Source organism: Cryptomeria japonica, chromosome 1, assembly GCF_030272615.1.
Source record: "Cryptomeria japonica chromosome 1, Sugi_1.0, whole genome shotgun sequence".
Taxonomy (NCBI): Eukaryota; Viridiplantae; Streptophyta; class Pinopsida; order Cupressales; family Cupressaceae; genus Cryptomeria; species Cryptomeria japonica.
In genome coordinates this window covers 483,431,206-483,451,240 of record NC_081405.1, presented here as the reverse complement: position 1 = coordinate 483,451,240, position 20,035 = coordinate 483,431,206, and the positions used below count along the sequence as shown (strand labels likewise).

The window sequence follows — 20,035 nt, the reverse complement described above, 5'->3', positions numbered from 1 at the left end:
CACACACACTAATTTAATTAAGAAGGAATTGATATTCATAACAAAGATACGATAACCACTCAAGCAACACTCAAAACAACAAGATAAACACTGACCAACAACTGCCAAAAGGAACGTGATGGACATTCCTCAACCAAGGTGGTGACCCTCTAGGTACACAACCTATTTCCCCGACCCAAGGTTCAATGGCAATTGTTCTTTTCCAAAGTTTGCGATCCTCTCCTTGATGATACTCTCCCTCCCTCCTGAGAGTGTCACGAATCCTGCATCCACTTGGTTACATGAAAAACCGATTAGTCACATCTTAACCATATTAACAGATTTCATAAAACATTGATAACAAAATAACTTCTTTATTCACTTTTCAATCATTAAGAATTTCCATTCATAGTAAAAGCAAAAAGCAATATCATAGTCAAATATGTACACTTTGATTTCTTCATAATATGTTGAGGTTCCTTTAAAAAAAAACACTCAAGCTTTTTAACATGCATTCTGTGTTTATATGAGGTGTTTATAATCAATAAAATATCTGAAGATAAACTTGTTATCAGATCCCACAACAAATTTTTAGTTAGATATCTTTTCTTTTCTGGAATTTTCATCATCAAATTGAAAAAATTGCCATTACACTTGCATCTGTTTGGTGAAATATCTTTGGAAGGGTTACTTTGCTGCATCTTATATGGGGATGTAATGCCTATTACATAAAAGATGAAATTCATATTACATAATGATATTATTTGATCTGTATTTTAAATTTTTCTTACATGATTTTGACTGTCAACTCACTTATGTACACTTTCTTTCTTGCAGGTGTTCTATTTGGCCATCAAGTTTGTTCCTATCTGAATTCATACTCTCTCATCCACAGATTTTTTCCAGTAAATGTTGTTTTGAGGTAGCAACCTATTATGAAAACAAATTCACTTTCAATGGTCTGAAAATTAAATAGGATGATCTATTTATTTCTTTTGCATGCATGTACCATTTATTATATGCATGAAACTTATCAACCTACATAAAATGAAAAAACACATGACGAAATTGGTAGATCCCTTTATTGTTATTGAATTACATTGTATATCAATCATCGTCTGAGTGTGAAAGGACCTGAAAACATGCAAAGAGTGATCCCCCAACTCTTCTGCCATAAAAAAAGGCATGTACAACAATATTTTATAACCATAGGGAATTTATGTGGTTAGGGAACAACAATATTGAAAATCCTAGAAATGATCACATATTTTTTATTCAAATTAGAAAGTGCTTAAAATAATGGATCACTGCTTCATTTAATTCTTTATATGCCATTATTGACTCATCGAAGATGAAAAACAGTACAAAAATGCCTCCCCCTCAAGGGGATTGCTAGAAAAATTAATAGAGATGCAAAGTGAAAAACCCCATGGTTGGATGGAGGAAAATTAGCTTAGATGGGGAATTGAAATATAATCACAAGAAAGCTGGAGTGGAAGAACTTTTTGTGATCACCTCAAAACTCTAAGAATTCAATCCAGTAATGTGTGGAGCAATTGATAGATTAGACAATCTTCAGATAGCAATGCAGAAGAGTTTTTATTCCTTGGCTAATTATATCTAAAAGAAAGCAACTTAGACTCAAACAACTGGAGGATAAGGAACCTAGTTGTGGAGTATGCAGTTGCTTTGAAGTTTCACTGAAGTAAGGTTTGCTATATCCTACATTAGCACAATTAAGTGACTGATCGATCATCCATTGAGAAGATTCAAAGTAACAATTTATAACGTTGGTATCAGATCATCAAAAGGGCATAATTCTATACCCACTTGGAGATGATGGATAAAGTCAAGGAGAGAAGGGATGGGACTAAAGAACCGAATGATTTCAGAGATTGAAAGATGTAGAATTTCTGCTAATCACAACTACAAAGGGGTTTCTTCTTGCAAAATTAAATGCGAGAAAATGTCTTGTGTTCCCATGGGCCTAAATCAGTTGCCATGATGTGAATCACGAGGCAAGACAACATCAGAGGATGTTTAGTCCCAGATGCTTTAGTGGAATGGTGGATCTATGTTCTATGTCATGTCAAGCCTACTCAGCCTCAATTTATGCCATCATCATGGTTTGCCCGTGTGTGAGATGAAGTGACTTTCAAATGCCTCCTACACTTCCTAAAAGCCACTCTCCATAATTGTCAAATCTTAACTGCTAGCATAGGTTCTTACATCAAATGATTTCTACTAAACTTAGTAAAGAAAATTGAAACTGAAAGGCTTCATAACAAATTTTTATTTGTGATTTACTTGTTTATTACTATCAGCATTGTGGTGAGCAGTTTATCTTTAAGAATGCAACAACTTAACACTGTTGAAAATCTCTTGACAACTTGCAAGAGAAATCAAAAGGTCCAGTTTGACAATAATTTGGCAGAGACAATGATCTAGCTCTTAAGGAGATGGACTGGCCAAAATGGGTGATGACAGACGCTCGAGGAAGAATATGGTGTTTACTGAAATGGTTATGATCAAGGAAGTGTAAATACTTTGATTTTGTTGCCAAAAATTACCTGGGGCGTAAGGTGCATTCTCAGGATAGAAACACTTTGAACATGTGAATGACTAAAAAGAGTGATGCTTGGAATAGAATATCTCTTCGTTAGTGGTGAAAGATTTTGTTGTACAGGTGGCTCACCAAACCCCTTTGGACCAATTTCTTATGTTGAGCGTCATTTAGTTCTCTCCTCTTACTCAACATACTTTTGTGGTTTTAGCAGGTCAAACTATGAGGAATTATGGGCAAAAATTGCAATTGTAGGAGTAACAATTGCAAGATTTCTTTTTCTTTTATACCATGTAATATTTTAGATAAATGTGTGAAATATTTAGACAATCAAATTACTTGAAGTTCCTCACAAACAACCTGGTTGTTCAAAGAGCTGCCATAGACTGAGTATGCAATGCACAGATTTCAGTTATTCTATTCAAGTTTTTGACTTGTACAAAGCAATGAAGTTGCATTTTATAAACAATGCAGAGGAGTTGATGCAATATCCCCACAATTTTTTTTTTGATTTTTACAACAAGATCACAGTCACACCAATCACCCGTTAGGGCTAGAATAATGTAATCCAAACAACTGAAAGGAACCCTACACCTTTTGATCACAGAGAGCCCAAAATGGGAGGGTGAGAGCATACGTAGTGTTGATGTGTATTTTGTACACTATCAAACACAGAATAAAATACCCAAGGGTACCTTATCCTCTCTTGAGTAAAGCCTCTGATTGCTGAAGATATCGCGAAAAAGGATCAATCAGGATGACTCCAAGGTTTTTGTATGTAGGGTCTCTACGTGTGGATAAGCTCTCTGTGGTATGATGTGATTTGCTGGAATCACAAGGGGACTTACATTTGATGCCTGAACGTCTGATCTGCTTTGAATATTGCTGGAACATAGGCTCTTACTGGCTTTGACTTGAAAAAAAAAGGAAAAAAGATGAGGGCGAAGAGAGGATCTAATCCTAATACTAAGAATGTAGGAGCAATGATTGATCTTTGATGAAACTCTAACTAGGTCTTGTTTTGACATCGCAGGACCATCTCCACAAGGCTAGTGCGATCTTCGAAGGGAAGCTTTATGATGTTCAAATCATCACTGCAGGCATAGACACCATCAGGTTGATGCATATCAATGAAGAAGCGACAATTGAAGTTAAGCTTAAGCTGAACGATTCCAGTTGACTACACAAGGCAAGCTGCAATCAACAAACTGCTAGTAGTATGGATATGCGAATTTCATCATCAATCAAGCATATTTCTTCCATTCATCTAATAACATGAAATCAAATATGAGAAGTATAAAGACCATGCAAATTGTCGAATTGACCCATAAATTTCACCATTTCTTCAATGAAGTTACAAGTCTTTTACAACAACCTCTTGGCAACAATCTTTGCCTTCTCTCTCTACTCTACTCTAATTGCTATTCTAATCACCTTCTAACTACTTTCTATCTTCTAACTGCTTCAACTATTTACATACTATCTCTAATTTATTGCTAATTGCCTTTACAAAATGAAATGCCAGGGCTTATATAGTGCCCACAATACAATTCGATGGCTAAGATCAATTTGAGATCAATGGCTAGGATTCAATAATAAAAACCCTAATTAGGGTTTGTTACAACCATTACATAACATTTAATGCTTGACCAATGATAAAATTGTATTGCTTGGACACATGTCCTCTCTGGAAAAATCGACCAATGGATAGCCGGGGTAGGTACATCGGAGTTTGTGCCACCTTCCATGGGTTAGGTACATTGAATCTGGACATGTTGAGGTGGACCACACTGAGTGGAGAAGTGATGACTAGGATGCCATCTCGTCTGACACTTGTAACTTGGTAAATATTCAACTTGATGTTGTTGAGAAGCTAGCTTTAATTAATTCATCTGGAACTATCTGCTTCTTCAACGAACCCTTGTTCTAACTTCTTGTGTCCTTGATGTGCAGGATGATTGATGTACCTCGCCTTGGAATACTGGATTGGAGAAGTCGCCCTTGATGACGTTAGTCCAAAGAAGGTCGTCCTTGTCGATGCTAGGCTGGAGGAGGTCGCCCTTGTCCTTGCTTGATCGTCCTTGATCTGGCTTGATTTTCCTTGAGGAGAGTCTTCCGACTTGTGGATCTTTCGAGCTTGGGAGTCGCCATCTTGGTACCTACACAACATTTCAAAATTAGTAATATATCTTTGAAAAAATTAAACTTTAAAAGGAAGATTCAAGATTTTAATTAGGAAACTTCATGATAAATCTTGAGTTATCATTTCCTAATTTAGGATTTTCAAAGCAAAATTTAAATCTTCAAAAATGGTGCCAAGGTGATTACGCCATACCTCCACTTGGGAATTAATTCTAAAAAATGATGCAAAAATAGGAGAATTCGCTAGGCAAAATGTAGATCAAGACTCTCCCTTGGATAAAATGCACCTCCTTACTTAATTTCACCACCTTGAGGACTTCAACGCTTTGATAGAGAATTCGCTCCACTTCCAACCAAATTCGCACTCTTCCTTGGATGGAAATTTCGCACTTTTCCTTGTCTTCCAAAATCGCATGCAAATGAATGATTAAATGATGATTTGAAATGCTTCAAAGTACCCTCCTTATATAAGCGCTCACCTCTTTAATTACCTCTAGGCTGACTTGAAAATAAGGCAAATAATAACAAAAAATTAAAATAAAAGGAGGCCGACTTTTGTATAAATATAAAAATAAAACCCAAGTGTTCTCCCTCTTATTTAATTAAATTAATTAAATGCCTTCGTAATTAATGATTTTTAAAAGGCTAAATTAATCAATTAAATGCCTTGTGCGCACCCATTAAATGCCAATTTTAATTAAAAATATCAAGGTTCATCGAAATTTAGCATTTAATGCAATTTGAAAATGATGTTGGCGCCTAGACATGGGAAGAATAATGAATATTAACCTCATCGCTCTGGTCCTTGGCAGAGGGACAGGAGCGCTCATGTATTTTGGTCCTCCATCTTTCATTCTTCACGTTTGAAACTTCATCCCCTACGTCCAAAATGGGGTTCTCGCTTGGTATTTTAAGTGTGACCTATTCCATCTTTGGAAGGAATACCTTTTGGACCATTTTTGCCCTGGTCCCTTGGTGAGGGACAGGAGCGAACTTTGCTTTTCTCCTTGATCCTTGATCATTTTAATTGCCAACTTATGTCACAAGGCAAGAAATAACTTCATCCATTCATTCTACGCATACTTAACTTGTCCCTTGCAAGGCGAATTTGATATTTGAGTGATTTTCGCCCTGGTCCCTTGGTGAGGGACAGGAGCGAACTTTGTATTTTAGCTCAAAATTGTCAATTTTTAATATTAACTCCTTGTTCATCACCTTTCCAATGACATTTCGGACCTTGCATGACTTCGCCTTGATATGGTTTTTTGAAGGAAATGATTGTTTCAATGAATATCGTCCTGGTCCTTGTCTGAAGGACAGGAGCGAACTTTTGCTCCTTGTGCTAATCCTTGATCATATCGACTCCAATTGTCTTCAAAGCGTAAAATAGTGTCCCTTACTCCTTCTTGAACGTTTGAAAAGGAAGTGGCATTCAAAATTTAAGCATACTTGACTATTTCGCTCTGGTCCTTGGGAGAGGGACAGGAGCGAGTTAGCTATTTCCATCAAATTCTCATAGTCTTTGTAACTTTGTTTTTCTTCGGAGTGTTCCAAACATCATCTCCATCATGCGTCTTGGCTTGGATCCGACCAATCTTGAAGGAAAAGACTTGATATTCTATATTTCGCCCTGGTCCTTGGCTGAAGGACAGGAGCGAACTTCCATTTGCAAGCTTATTCGTGTTTTGCCAACCTTCAAATTTGTCTTCAATAGATTTATTATGCTCCCCTTCACTCATTTTTGACATGAAACTCGCTTCAACTTGGTGGGAAATTTGTCTTAGGAGAAAATCGCTCTGGTCCCTTGGAGAGGGACAGGAGCTATCATTGAAATTCGCCCTGGTCCCTAGGAGAGGGACAGGAGCGATTTTGACTCTTTGAGTAGATTTTCTCCATCGAGGTGCACTCAAATTATATTCAACTGATAAAACACATTTTCTTTGTTCTCCTTAAATCGCGAAATCATTAAAATCTTGCAAGGACAAAGCAATCTTGGATTTCAAGCTCCGGTCCTTCAGTGAGGGACAGGAGCGAATTTTGCTCTCTAGGTCAAATCGTTACAATTTTCATCAAAAAAAGTCTTGGCTAAGGAAGATATCATCTTACTTCATGCTATGAATAAAAGTTAATGTCCAAAAAAGGTCTAAAATTGTGCATATGAATAAAATCGCTCTGGTCCTTTAGTGAGGGACAGGAGCGAATTTGACCTTCTAGGCAAAAACTTCATCATTTCATTGTTTTTGATCAAGTCTGGATGCTCTATGACGTTAATTTTGTCCTCCATCATGCCTTTGATGTCTCAATTTGTCCAAACAAGGTCAGGAATGACTCCACTAAGCCTTTTCGCTCTGGACCCTTGGTGAGGGACAGGAGCGCTTCGCCTTGGTCCCTTGGGGAGGGACAGGAGCGAAATTCGCTCTGGATCCTCAGTGAAGGAGAGGAGCGAAATTTGACTTTTCGAACTCTCTTTCAGGACAATTTTAATGGAATATAACATTTAAGTATAAGTGACATTTCCTTCTATGTTTCTTCTTTCTTATACTTTAAGTTATATTCCATATATACTTTCAGGATGTTTGAGAGTGGTTTTAGGCCTCCAGGAGTTATATTGCAAAATCTAGTTTTTGGAGGTTTTTCAGTTTCCAGACTTAGTCAAATTCAGGATCAGGACATTCCAGACTTAGCCAAATTTCAGGATTAGGACTTTCAAACTTAGCCAAATTTCAGGACATTCCAGACTTAGCCAAATTTCAGAATCAAGACATCACTCAAGCCGGACTTGCTTATCCATGTGATCACCTGGGTGACACTCAAAATGCAAAGGCTAGCTAACAAAACCCTAAAAGACCAAACAAAACAAACCCTAAAAAGCAAAAAAGCAAGGGTCCCCATTTGCAATGGGGCGATGTGTGAAAACGTCACAACAGGTAGCAGGGGATCATTAGTAGCCAACTGCTGAAAGTACTGATTACAATAATGGGCGGCAAGCCAGCCCCTTCTGCTTATCAAGCAGGTAAACAAGATACTTGACGGTAAACCAGCCAAGGCAACAAGAGCACACTCAACACTAATCACTCTACCGCAATGTTCCAGCGGGAGGACTAAATACAACAACAAAGCTCAACTCGACCGCTTATGCAACGGGAGGACCATTACAAACAAATATCACTCGATCGCTTATGCAGCCGAAGGACAGAATTACAATTATCCAATGAAGACGGCAAGCCAACCTCTTCCACTTTTCAACAGGGAATACAAGTATAAAGTAGGAATAATTGACTGTTCAGTACTACTGCAATTAGCCTTACAATAAGTGTACCTAAATTACACTGTTAGCATCTAATAAGCATTACATTCTCAATGTTATCAAAGAAATGATCCCAATCTGCTACAATGAGAACTACGGAGATGACAAGCCAAAACCACTACTAACACCAATTCTGAAATTCTGAAAATGCACAGAAAACTCACCAAACCAGCAAGCTATGGACACACTAATATGCTTACAAATCATCCAAATCAACTCCTAATTGCACGGGAATGGAAGCAAACAGAAGCTATAGCATAGACGATGAGATCCAAACCTCAAACCAGCCACATGAACACCATAAACTCTTAGCACGCAACCTGAGGCACAACCAAAATGGTACGACCAAGCTGGAAAATTTGATCTGCAACTAAAAATTTAAATCTCCAAATCTGAATCTGCAACTTTGTGGACCTTATCGCCCAGGGCGTAGGGATAGATAGAGCCAATACCCAGAATGATGCTCTAAACACACAGGCAGCTACGAATAAAACTCATTTCCAGCCAAGTACGCACCAGCAACATAGAAACTCCAAAACACACTGAAAACAGAATCAAGCACTCCAATAAACGTCACCAAAATCAACTATCTAGCTAGTAACTGTGTCTCAAGTACGAAACTGAAGCAAGTAGGAAGCTCTTCCAACTTCGAAGTTCAGTCACTCACCATTCCGACAGCATAACGGTGTAAATTTTCAAGATAATCAAATGAGGAGCCCATACCTTGTATTTATAGATTTCTCCCTCTGAAATTCAAATGCAAATGGCACCCAAACTCATTTAAAACTCACTTCATTTCATTTCATGTCCCCTCAAGACATGGCGTCCCCGTTCCAGCCTCCCTAGTCGAACTTTATCAAGGTGCACAAGTTCGAACTTTGAGAAAATAACATTAAGTGTAAAATGACTTCATTTGGACGCCCACTTGACTTGGGAAAATAGAATGGGATTTTGGATAAATAACATAATATTTTCCTTCCTAAGTCATTCCTCCAAAATATAATCAGTGAAATAATTAAATATTAAACTTTAGAATAAAGTGATAATATCTAATTAACAATTGTAAATCAACCATTGATTGCTGCCAAATCAACCATGTGAACGGAGGTGCAAAAAACACTAATCTGAACTAGACTGGAGCTCTGCTCAAGATTGCCAAAATAACACTGCTTGAACCGACACTTACTAAAAATAGTAAGTCATGAAAACACCTCCGAAAGACATGCTCGTCAGACCTTGTGAGAGCTTAAAAAACCCAGAAAAACTGTACTATCCAGTCAGCCCATCACCCACTTACTAAAAATTGTAAGTTTAGACATCTCAAAATTGAATGCATGTTGTACCACCGTGAAACTCTCGAAAAACCTAGAAGGAATCCACGAACAAAAATTTAGAATTCTCACCGGATAGTCCTCAAATGGCTCGTGCAGAACTCCACAAAAATAGGAAACCCTAGTTCTCCATTCCAATCAGCCTATGGGTCTCTTAAATAGGCCAATGGACCACTAATTACTCCTTACTTAGAAGGGGCCATTGTAGTCCGCCCTCCCCAAGATTGCTTGCCCACAAGCAATCGCAAGTCTGGATGCTGCAGAATCTCCTCATTCTCCCTAGTAGCATCCTCAACTGGTAAGTTCTTCCATTTCACTAAGTATTCTCTGATGGTTCTCCTCCTCAAAAATTGTTCTCTGACATCAAGGATTTCCTCTGGAATGAGCACCAGTTCTCCCTCTTCATCGAAAGGAGGCAAATCTGTGGAGACCATAACATTGTGTCCAAGTGCCTTTTTGAGGCGTAACATGTGGAAGACATTATGTATTCGGCTACTCATTGGTAGCTCCAACTCATAAGCCACAACTCCAACTCTCCTGATGACCTTGAACGGACCATAAAGACGCTGCTTGAGTTTCTCCGCTCCACTCTTCTTAAGAGTAGACTGTCTGAAAGGTTGTAGTCTTAGGTAGACCATGTCTCCAACCTCGAATGAGTGCTTAATTCTCTGCTGGTTAGCGTACAACTTTTGTTGGTTTTGCGCAATCTGAAGGTTGTCCTTCAATGCCTTCAGAATATCTTGACATTGCTGAACCACGTCCTTAGCCTGAGGGGCTCGGCTATCACCAAACACCAAATCAGCAAAGATGGGAGCCTCATAACCATACAACGCCATGAATGGTGACATGCTGATGGACATGTGGTAGGTGGAATTATAGCAGCATTCACCCAAGTGCAACCATCTCACCCATGCTTTCTGTTTCTCTGAAATGTAGTTTCTGGGATAGCCTTCCAGCCATTTGTTTACTATCTCTGTTTGTCCGTCAGTTTGAGGGTGATAAGTCGTGCTTGGGGTAAGCACGGTACCACACAATCAGAAAATCTCCTGTCAAAAAGTGCTTAGGAACTTGTTGTCCCTATCACTTACAATGTTTATAGGCAGCCCATGTAGCCTAAACACCTCATGGACGAACACATCAGCAACCTGAGCTGCTGTAAATGAGCTGGTGATAGCGAAAAAGTGAGCAGATTTTTTTAATCTGTCTACCACCACATAGATACAATCCTTCCCACTAGCTCTAGGCAACCCAGTGATGAAGTCCATAGAGATACTTTCCCATTTCTGATTGGGAATTGACAATGGTTGCAACAAACCGACGGGTGCAGTGTACTCGTCCTTGTTCTTCTGACAAGTAGGGCATTCCCTGATGTACTTTAAGACATCTTTTTTCAACCCTTTCCAAGAGAATCTCTCTTGGATCTGCCTATATGTCTTGAAAAACCCTTGATGACCAGCAAGGGGTATGTCATGAAAAGTTTGTAATACCTTCTCCTTCAACTTTGATTCAAGTGGAAGAAGGATTCTACCCTTATACATTATCAAATCATCCACCAAACTGTACTTTTCATCATGAAAAGTACCCTCAATAAGGCTGGTTGTAAACTGACTTTTGGCATAATCAGCCAGCAACAAGTCTCTCCAATCAGCAGTAAGCTCGCATAAAGAGCTCAGATGTGGTCTCCGTGAAAGTGCATCTGCCACTATGTTATTTTTCCCTTTGACATACTCAATGTCAAAGTCGTAAGCCTAAAGCTTACTAATCCACTTCTGCTGCCTCTCGTTCAGATCTCTCTAGTGCATGAAGTGCTTAAGACTGTTATGATCAGTCTTAACAACAAACTTACTCCCCACGAGATACTACCTGAACTTTGCAAGAGCATGCATTGTGGCAAGCATCTCTTTATCATATATTGAATACAGTCTTTCAGGTCCTCTCAATTTCCTACTTTCAAAGACAATAGGATGCTTGTCTTGCATAAGGACTGCACCAACACCTTCTCTTGATGCATCAAACTGTAGCTCGAAGGGCTTGGTGAAATCTGGTAAGGCCAAAACAGGGCATGAACTCATAATCTCCTTGAACTGATCAATCACTGTTTGTGCCTTTTCTGACCACTCAAAAGCCCCTTTCCTAGTGAGATCTGTGAGGGGGGCAGCCAACTGAGAGTATCCCTTCACAAACCTTTGGTAAAAACCACATAGACCCAAGAATCCCTTCAAGTGTGTTATGTTCTCAGGTGGTGGCCAATTAATGATAGCTCTAATCTTTTCAGGATCCACCTTCACACTTTCTGCACTGATAATGTGACCAAGATAGAGCAACTCTCTCATTCCAAATTCACATTTGGACTCCTTAGCAAACGGGGATTCAGACTCCAGTATACTGAGCACTTCATCTAAGTGCTACAAGTGCTCCTTCCAAGACTTGCTAAAGATCAGGATATGTTCAAAAAATATGTGCACAAACTTCCTCAACTGCTTCTGGAAGATCTTGTTCACGCAAGACTGGAATGTGGCAGGAGCATTAGTCAAGCCAAAAGGCATGACTAGAAATTTGAAATGCCCAAAGTGGCATCTGAAAGCAGTCTTCTCAATATCTCATTCTGTCATTCTGATTTGATGGTAGCCTGATCTGAGATCTATCTTAGAGAAGTACACGACACCATGTAGCTCATTAATGAGCTCATCAATCCTCGGAATCCATGTAGCTCATTAATGAGCTCATCAATCCTCGGAATCCATGTAGCTCATTAATGAGCTCATCAATCCTCGGAATAGGGTACTGATTCTTGATGGTTTTCTGATTTAGTGCTCGGTAATCCACGCACATACGCATGGTTCCATCCTTCTTTTTCGCCAAGACAATAACTGAAGCAAAAGGGCTCTTGCTTGGCCTAATGTAACCCATGTCCAACAGCTCCTTAATGGCTTTCTCAATCTTGTCCTTCTGCTTCTTGGGGTATCGATAAGGAGTACTCATGACAGGCTTAGTGCCTTCTTCTAACTCAATGATGTGTTCAGTACCACGCTTAGGTGGTCTACCAGGAGGTGGATTCTCAAATACCTTACTCCTTTTTGTAAGCAAAGCTTGAATGTCAGCAAGATAACTTCTTTTCTCTTCAGGTGAATTAGATGGCTTGATCATACACTTAGGAGATCTACCAAGAGGTGGTTTCCTGAAGACCTTACTCTTATTTGTGATTAATGCTTGAATGTCTGCATAGTAGCTTCCCTTGTCTTCTAGTGGATTTGATGGCATTATCAAACACTTTGCTGCCCACTCCACTTGGTTATGGCGGATCAGCCTCTCCATCCTCTTCAATGAAACAACTCTAAGACCACCATTGGACATTCCTCTCAATACCACCTTCTTCCCATCATACATGAATTTCAGCTCCATGGTTTGCAGATTTAATGTGATCTCACCAAGAGATCTTAGCCACTAAATCCCAAGGACTACATCATCAGTCCCTCCAATGCTAACCACAAAGAAGTCATCTCTAATTTCATGATTTCCCAACTTTAGAGACATGTTGGAAATCATTCGGTTGCATGATATAGTGGAGCCATCAGCTACCATGACTTTGAAGCCTTCTACTTCCTCAACCACTGGATCCCTCTTCGCAACAATTCTCTCATCAATGAAATTGTGAGTCGCTCCTGTGTCAATGAGAGCAATGACACGATGTTCTCCTATCACTCTCCGAACTCTAAAGGACTCATTTTTGTGAATGCTCGAGAGTTGAGCAACCACTCTATCTTCTAGTTCACTATCAGGCCCTTTTGTAGCCTCTTCATACTCGCTGTCCTCATTTTCAGTCTGCTGTTCTAAAATTTCAGAATCTGATCCATGAGCTGAATAGGACTCCATTTGGTGTAAATTGCCCTTCCCATGACATTTATGTCCTGGGGCCCTGTTGACGTGTATTTTGTACACGATCATACACAGAATAAAATACCCAAAGGCATCTTATCCTCTCTTGAGAAAAAGTCTCTAACTGCTGAAGATTCGCATAAAGGATCAGTTAGGATGACTCCAAGGTTCCTTTTAGTAGGGTCTCTACATGTGGATAAGCTCGCTGTGGTATGATGTGATTTGCTGGAATCACAAGGGGACTTACATTTGGTGATTGAATTTCCGATCTACTTTGCTAGAACACAAGCTCTCACTAACTTAGATAAAAAAAAAGGAAAAAGGAAAGGGGTGAAGAGAGGATCTAATCCTAGTACTAAGAATGTAGGAGCAATGATTTGATTTTTGATGAAACTCTAACTAGGTCTTGTTTTGACATCAATGGAACATCTACACAAGGCTAGTGCGATCTTCTAAGGGAAGCTTTATGATGTTCAAATCATCACCGCAGGCATAGATACCATCCAAGTTGATGCATATCAATGAAGAGGCAACAAATTGAAATTGAGCTTAAGCTAAACGATTCCAGTTGACTACACAAGGCAAGTTTGCAATCAACAAACTGCTAGAAGTATGGATATACGAATTCCACCATCAATCAATCACATTTCCTCCATTCATCTAATCATCTACCATCTAAGATTGAAGACTCAACAAGAAACCATGCAAATTGCAAGGAAAACGACATATTTCACCATTACTTCAATGAAAATGGAGTTTGTTTACAATCAATGGCAACAATTTCTTGCCTTGTCCTCCTATTCTACTCTAATTACTATTCTAATCACCTTCTAACTACTTTCTATCTTCTAACTCTCTAGCCATTGCTAATTAGTGCTAATTATAAATGAAATGCCTGGGCTTATATAGTGCCCACAATACAATTTGATGGCTTAGATCAATTCAAGATCAATGGCCAAGATTCAACAATAAAAACCCTAATTAGGGTTTATTACAACCATTACATAACATTTAATGCTTGACCAATGACAAAATTGTATTGCTTGGACACATGTCCCTTCTAGAAAAATCGACCAATGGATAGCCGGGGTAGGTACATCGGAGTTTGTGTCACCTTCCATGAGTTAAGTACATTGAAACTGGACATGCTTAGGTGGTCCTCACTGATTGGAGAAATGATGACTAGGATGCCACCTTGTAACTTGGTAGACATTCAACTTGATGTTGTTGAGAAGCTGGCTTTAATTAATTCATCTGGAACTATTTACTTCTTCAACGAGCCCTTGTTCTAACTCCTTGTGTCCTTGATGTGCAGGATGATGATGTACCTCGCCTTGGAACGCTGGATTGAAAGAGGTCGCCCCTGTCCTGGCTTGATCGTCCCGGCGAGGACCGTCCTTGATCCGGCTTGATTTTCCTTGATGAGATCTCCATTTGATGCCTACAGAACATTTCAAAATTAGAAACATGATTTTGCAATGAATAGCATAAATTAGAGAGCAAATTTTAGGAAACTTAATGATAAGTCCATGAATTATCATTTCCTAAACGACGATTGAGCTACTGGAATTCAAAATTTCAAAATTCAAAATTTAAGCTATGACGATCAACGTTCAAAATCAAAGCAATAAATTCATATCGTCATACCTCACTTGAGAGTTTAACTCTAAAATGCAAAATAAAGGAATTCGCCTAGGCAAAAAATCACAATTTGATGGCTTCAACGTGATCTTAAAGGATAATGAACGTTCTCTTTGTCAATTCGCCACCCTTGGGGATATCTTTGATGTGTTCCTCAATGTCCTTGGCAAGTTCGCCTAACTTGAAACTCGAACTCCTTTGATAATGCTTGCACCTCCCCTTTGAAATTCGCTCCACCTTGAATACTCCAAATCGCATATGAAAGAGGATGCTTGAATAATGATTTAAAAATGAAATAAACACCTCCTTTTATAAGCACTTTCCTCATGCATTACCTTAGGCCGACTTGGTGAATATGAGATAATTAAAAGCAATTTTTAATAAAAACCAAGGCCGACTTTTGTAAAATAAACCCAAGCGCTCAATTTGTTTTTATAATTAATTAACTTTATGCCTTTATAATTAATTTTTTTCGATTTTTAATAGGCAAAATTAATTAATAAATGTTATGCGTTATTTTTAAATGCCATTTAATTAAATTTTGAAAACCCATCGAATTTAACAAAAATAAATTCAAAAACTTGTTTGAACGCCAAAATTGGAGAATTGAGAAGAGTACAAACCTCATCGCCCTGGTCCCTGACTGAGGGACAGGAGCGATCCATCACCTTGGTCATGATTCTTGCAATTTTACGTCCAAAGTCTCCATCCTTACGTTGTGATTGTCATTTTTGCTGGGCCCTTCGAGCTTGATTAATTTATCCTTGCAAATGAATGTCCTTTAGATATGATATCGCCCTGGTCCCTTGGAGAGGGACAGGAGCGATCCTAGTGTTTTCTCCTTGATCTTGCATTCTTTGACCTCCAATCTCCATCATAGGCGAAAAATAACATTGTTTCTTTACTCCACGCTTGTCCCACTTGATTTTTACAAGGCATATTTGATGTTAAGAGGAATATCGCCCTGGTCCCTTGGAGAGGGACAGGAGCGATCCTTGTCTTCTAGCTTGAAATTCATCGTTTTTGATTCTAACTCGTCTTTCATTGCCTTCCAAATGGCGTTTTAGACCCTTTGCAACTTTGTTTTGTCATAATCTTTGAAGAATAACAAGTGACTTAGCAAATATCGCCCTGGTCCCTTGGAGAGGGACAGGAGCGATCCTGGTGTCCTGGCTCAAATTTGCTAACTTTTAATCTTTGCCTCTTGTTCATCACCTCCCAAATGGCGTCCTTGATCTTGCCTATCCTTGCAAAACATTGGCTTAACGCGACTTTTGCATGAATTGGCCAATATATTCAATATCGCTCTGGTCCCTTCCTGAGGGACAGGAGCGAACTTCAAGTTTTTTGGGTTCATGCTTGCGTTCTCCAACTTGTCAATGCTTTCAACGCGTAAAATGAAGTCCCTCGATCCTCCTTGGACACTTGATACATGACAAACTTTCAAAATTTATGCCTTTATGCAAATTTCGCTCTGGTCCCTTCCTGAGGGACAGGAGCGAACCTAGGTATTTAAGTGCAAATCTTTCAATGTGGTGACCTTTGATGCTTTGTGCTTGATAGAGATGCCTTAAGACTTCCTTGCCACCTTGTTCTTCATCTTGAAGTGGTCTGAACTTGGAGGAATAGCAATATAATCATTATATCGCCCTGGTCCCTTGGAGAGGGACAGGAGCGAACTTGTTCTTGTGGGCTTCATTTCACTTCATCACCTTCAAAAACTATCTTCAACGGATTTGTAATGTTCCATTCCATTCATCCATGCCTTGGGATCCATTCAAACTGGGCAAGAAAATCATCTAAGACAAAAATCGCTCTGGTCCTTGCCTGAGGGACAGGAGCGAACTTGGGCATTTGGGTCCCTTGTTGACGTTTGATAATCTTCAATTTGTCTTCAACAGTTTCAACTCACCTCTTTTCTTGCCTTCAAACTTATAACTTGCTTGATTTTTGCCTAGAACATGCCCTATGAAGAATTTCGCTCTGGTCCCTGGGAGAGGGACGGGAGCTACAAAGAACTTCGCCTTGGTCCCTGACTGAGGGACAGGGGCGATTTTTGCATTTTGAGTCATTCTCCTTCATGACGGCACCTCAAGTTATATTCATTTGATAAAACATCTCTCCTTGGACTTCTTCAAATCGTCAAGTCGTCAAAATCCTGCAAGGACAAAGCAACATTTGATTTTGAGCTCCGGTCCTTCACTGAGGGACAGGAGCGATTTTGCTTCCTGAGGCATTTCCGTGTTCGTGAAATTCTTCAATTTATATTCAACGGAAAGATCACGCCTTTCCTCATCACTTCCAATTCGCAATTCATCTTGACCCTGTAGAGACAGTAAGATATTTGAAAACGAGCTCCGGTCCTTCGCTGAGGGACAGGAGCGATTTTGCTCCTACAGGCCAAAACATCATGATTTTACACATTTAATCACTTCACAAGGCGAAAACAAATTATTTCCCATGCCCAGGATCAAAAATCAAAAAAGTCAAAATTTGGTCAAAATTGCTCAATTGGACAAAAATTCACATTTCATCATCAACACTTAGACAAATTAAGACTCTGCATTCAAAATTCCAATTGAAAATAGACCATTCTGGCGAAATCATTGCATTCAAAATTTGCATTCTTACAAAAGAAGCTCAAAAGCTCTCAAAATTGACTGGATTCTGGCCTAAAAAGACGGCAATTAAAACCCTAAGGCTTGACCCTAAATCCAGACAACTGACTGACTAACAAAACCCTAAAAGCGAAGCGAAAAACGAGCGAAAAACGAGCAAAAAGAGGGGGTCCCCATTTGCAATGGGGCGATGTGTGAAATGGTCACAACATCTAGCGCCACCTTGAATAAATGTTGAAAAACATTTCAGAGATAAAGACTCAATCGACACCTAGAACCTCTGGAATATTCAACCTAGCTCATCAGGAGATTAGAAAATGTACTCAAAGTGGAAGGAAAATCTTTAACTAGATCTAGACACTTAGTCTTTGATTACCCAGGTGTGTGCAAGTGTATTCATTCCTCTCGACAAGACAATTATAACCTTCAGGTTCCCCTGTGATTAGCTACGTAGTTTATCTGAACTTCAAAAGCATCCTGGATAGAGCCTCGCTGCCAGTCAGACGTCCATAGTCCCGACGAGGTTATCACCGCAAGCTCACGAACATTGCTCCATTGCCAGCCAGGCGTCTATAGCCCCGATGGAGTTACTCGCATATTCCCCTTAGCCAATTTTGATATTTCATTTCATTTCATTTTATTTTTTTTTCTCTCTTTCTTCTCATTTTTTCTTTTGATATTGCTTTTTCACTCCGTCAATTCCTTTGGCTCGTAAGCAGTGAAGCTTACTAGGGTTTGAGGATTGCGGTGGCGCTGAAGCCAAATTTTAGATTTTTCACCAATCACAGCTTTGCCTGAAAACCATAATGACTCGGAGTCTATTAATGTGTGAAGATATAGTAATCAACAGATGTCGGCATCAAGACACAGAAAATGATTCCTTTCCAAGTCAAATACAGGTCCTGATCAGATGATAAAGCTGAAGAGGAACAACCTCGGATTCCGAGCACTTCATGAATAGATATCTAAGAAATGAGTCTAACATAAGATCCAGGATGTTGCCAGTGTGTGGGCAACAACACAAACGCCTTTCTCACAAGATGGAGACTCCCACTCAAGACACCTAAACTAAAGCAAACCGACCGACAAACCGACCCAAAGCAAACTAAGCTAAAGCGCACACCAAAAGCAAACTATCTAAAGAAAGCGAACAACTAAACTATCTGAGCCACACTAGATCATGAGTCAAATGACTCAAGGCAAATCAAGAACAAGGCTCAAAAGACCTCTAATCTAAAAACACAAAAAGAAAACCTACTCTAAACCTATATACAAGATTCCTAGACTCGACACGACTCAAGGAAGCAAAATATACACATAACTTTACATGGTTTCTCAGGTTATGCAACAGGAGCATGGCAAACGTGATGGTTCTCAATCGGGCAAATTCATCCTTAAATACAGAAAAGCAAACTCTCACCACGCATTTCTCATACTCAAGCAAGTTTTCACTCAAAATGATCAACTGAGGTAATTCGTTAGGACCATGATCAATCCAGATGCAAGTTGTTTTCCCAAAATCCCCATAATCAAAATCATAATAACTTTCAAGGCTAGGATTGAGGAAAGAGACAACCTGGCATATTTCAGGCTCAGATGGAATTGTATTGTCGGAAGCGAGATCACCAGCTGTTTCAGGAGGTCGCCATTGATGATGAATCATTCCACGAGCATTCGCAATATGTTGATCTTGACTAGGAAGTTCCTCTTGAAACAAGCTCAGCGCCCCTTTGAATAGCTCAAGATTCTCTGTTTTCACTGAGATATCTTGCATAAACCAGGCATCTTCATGAAATATTGTAAGCATATCCTCAAAAATGAGAGTCTCCTTGATAGATTGAGCTTCAAACATCTCCTCTAGTGGATCAAAGATAATCTCAGGTGGCCTTTCTTCTTCAAGTATAGTCTCGGGAGGTCGGAGCTGATGGTGGATTATATCACTCACAGTAACTTGCTTATCTAGAAAAAAATTTGGCAGTGATTCCATTTGTGTTTCCTCTACAAGATCCTTCAATGTTTCCTCAAATAGCATAATGGGGATGAAATCTTCAAGCGCCCCTTTGAATTGTTCTTCATATCTGGGCTCACTTATGATGATCTGTGATTCTTCATTGAATATCTCAACTTGATTGTCTTCTTCAATGAGGCCATTTGAAAACTCCTGCAATTCAATCCCAAGGATCTCCTTTTGTAGCATAAGTGAGAATTCTTCAAGGAATGAGTCGTCTTCTTCTTTAATTGCTTGTTCAACTCCTGGATTTTCCTTTATCACTGCTTGAGTACTCTCAACTAATTCTTCAACTTTTGTTTCATGATATTCGTTTTCAGGTGCAAGGCATGGCGGGCTATCCATTGTAATACATTGTTCCTCAGGTGCACTGGTATCGTCAACGTACAATTGATCCTTCTCACACTCAGATGCTGGAGCAATGTCCTTTTCATAGGTTCTCCTAAATTCGGCTGCGAGATGTGCACCCCAAGATTTGTTAATAATACACTCTTCCTCGGACAAAGTTGGCATTCCAAACTGGTTTCTGACTTGATTGATAGCCATATCACATACTGAGCAAGTAAATTC

The 20,035-nt window shown here is 39.3% G+C and overlaps 1 protein-coding gene across 1 annotated transcript in view; it reads left to right on the top strand.

Moving 5' to 3' along the window:
* The window catches only part of LOC131031286 (uncharacterized), a 226,410-nt gene that overhangs the window by 135,885 nt on the left and 70,490 nt on the right, over positions 1–20,035 (top strand). The window contains exon 5 of the mRNA XM_057962398.2: positions 817–901. Within this exon, the coding sequence (XP_057818381.2) occupies positions 817–901 (85 nt within the window). The remainder of the gene's footprint in view (positions 1–816; positions 902–20,035) is intronic.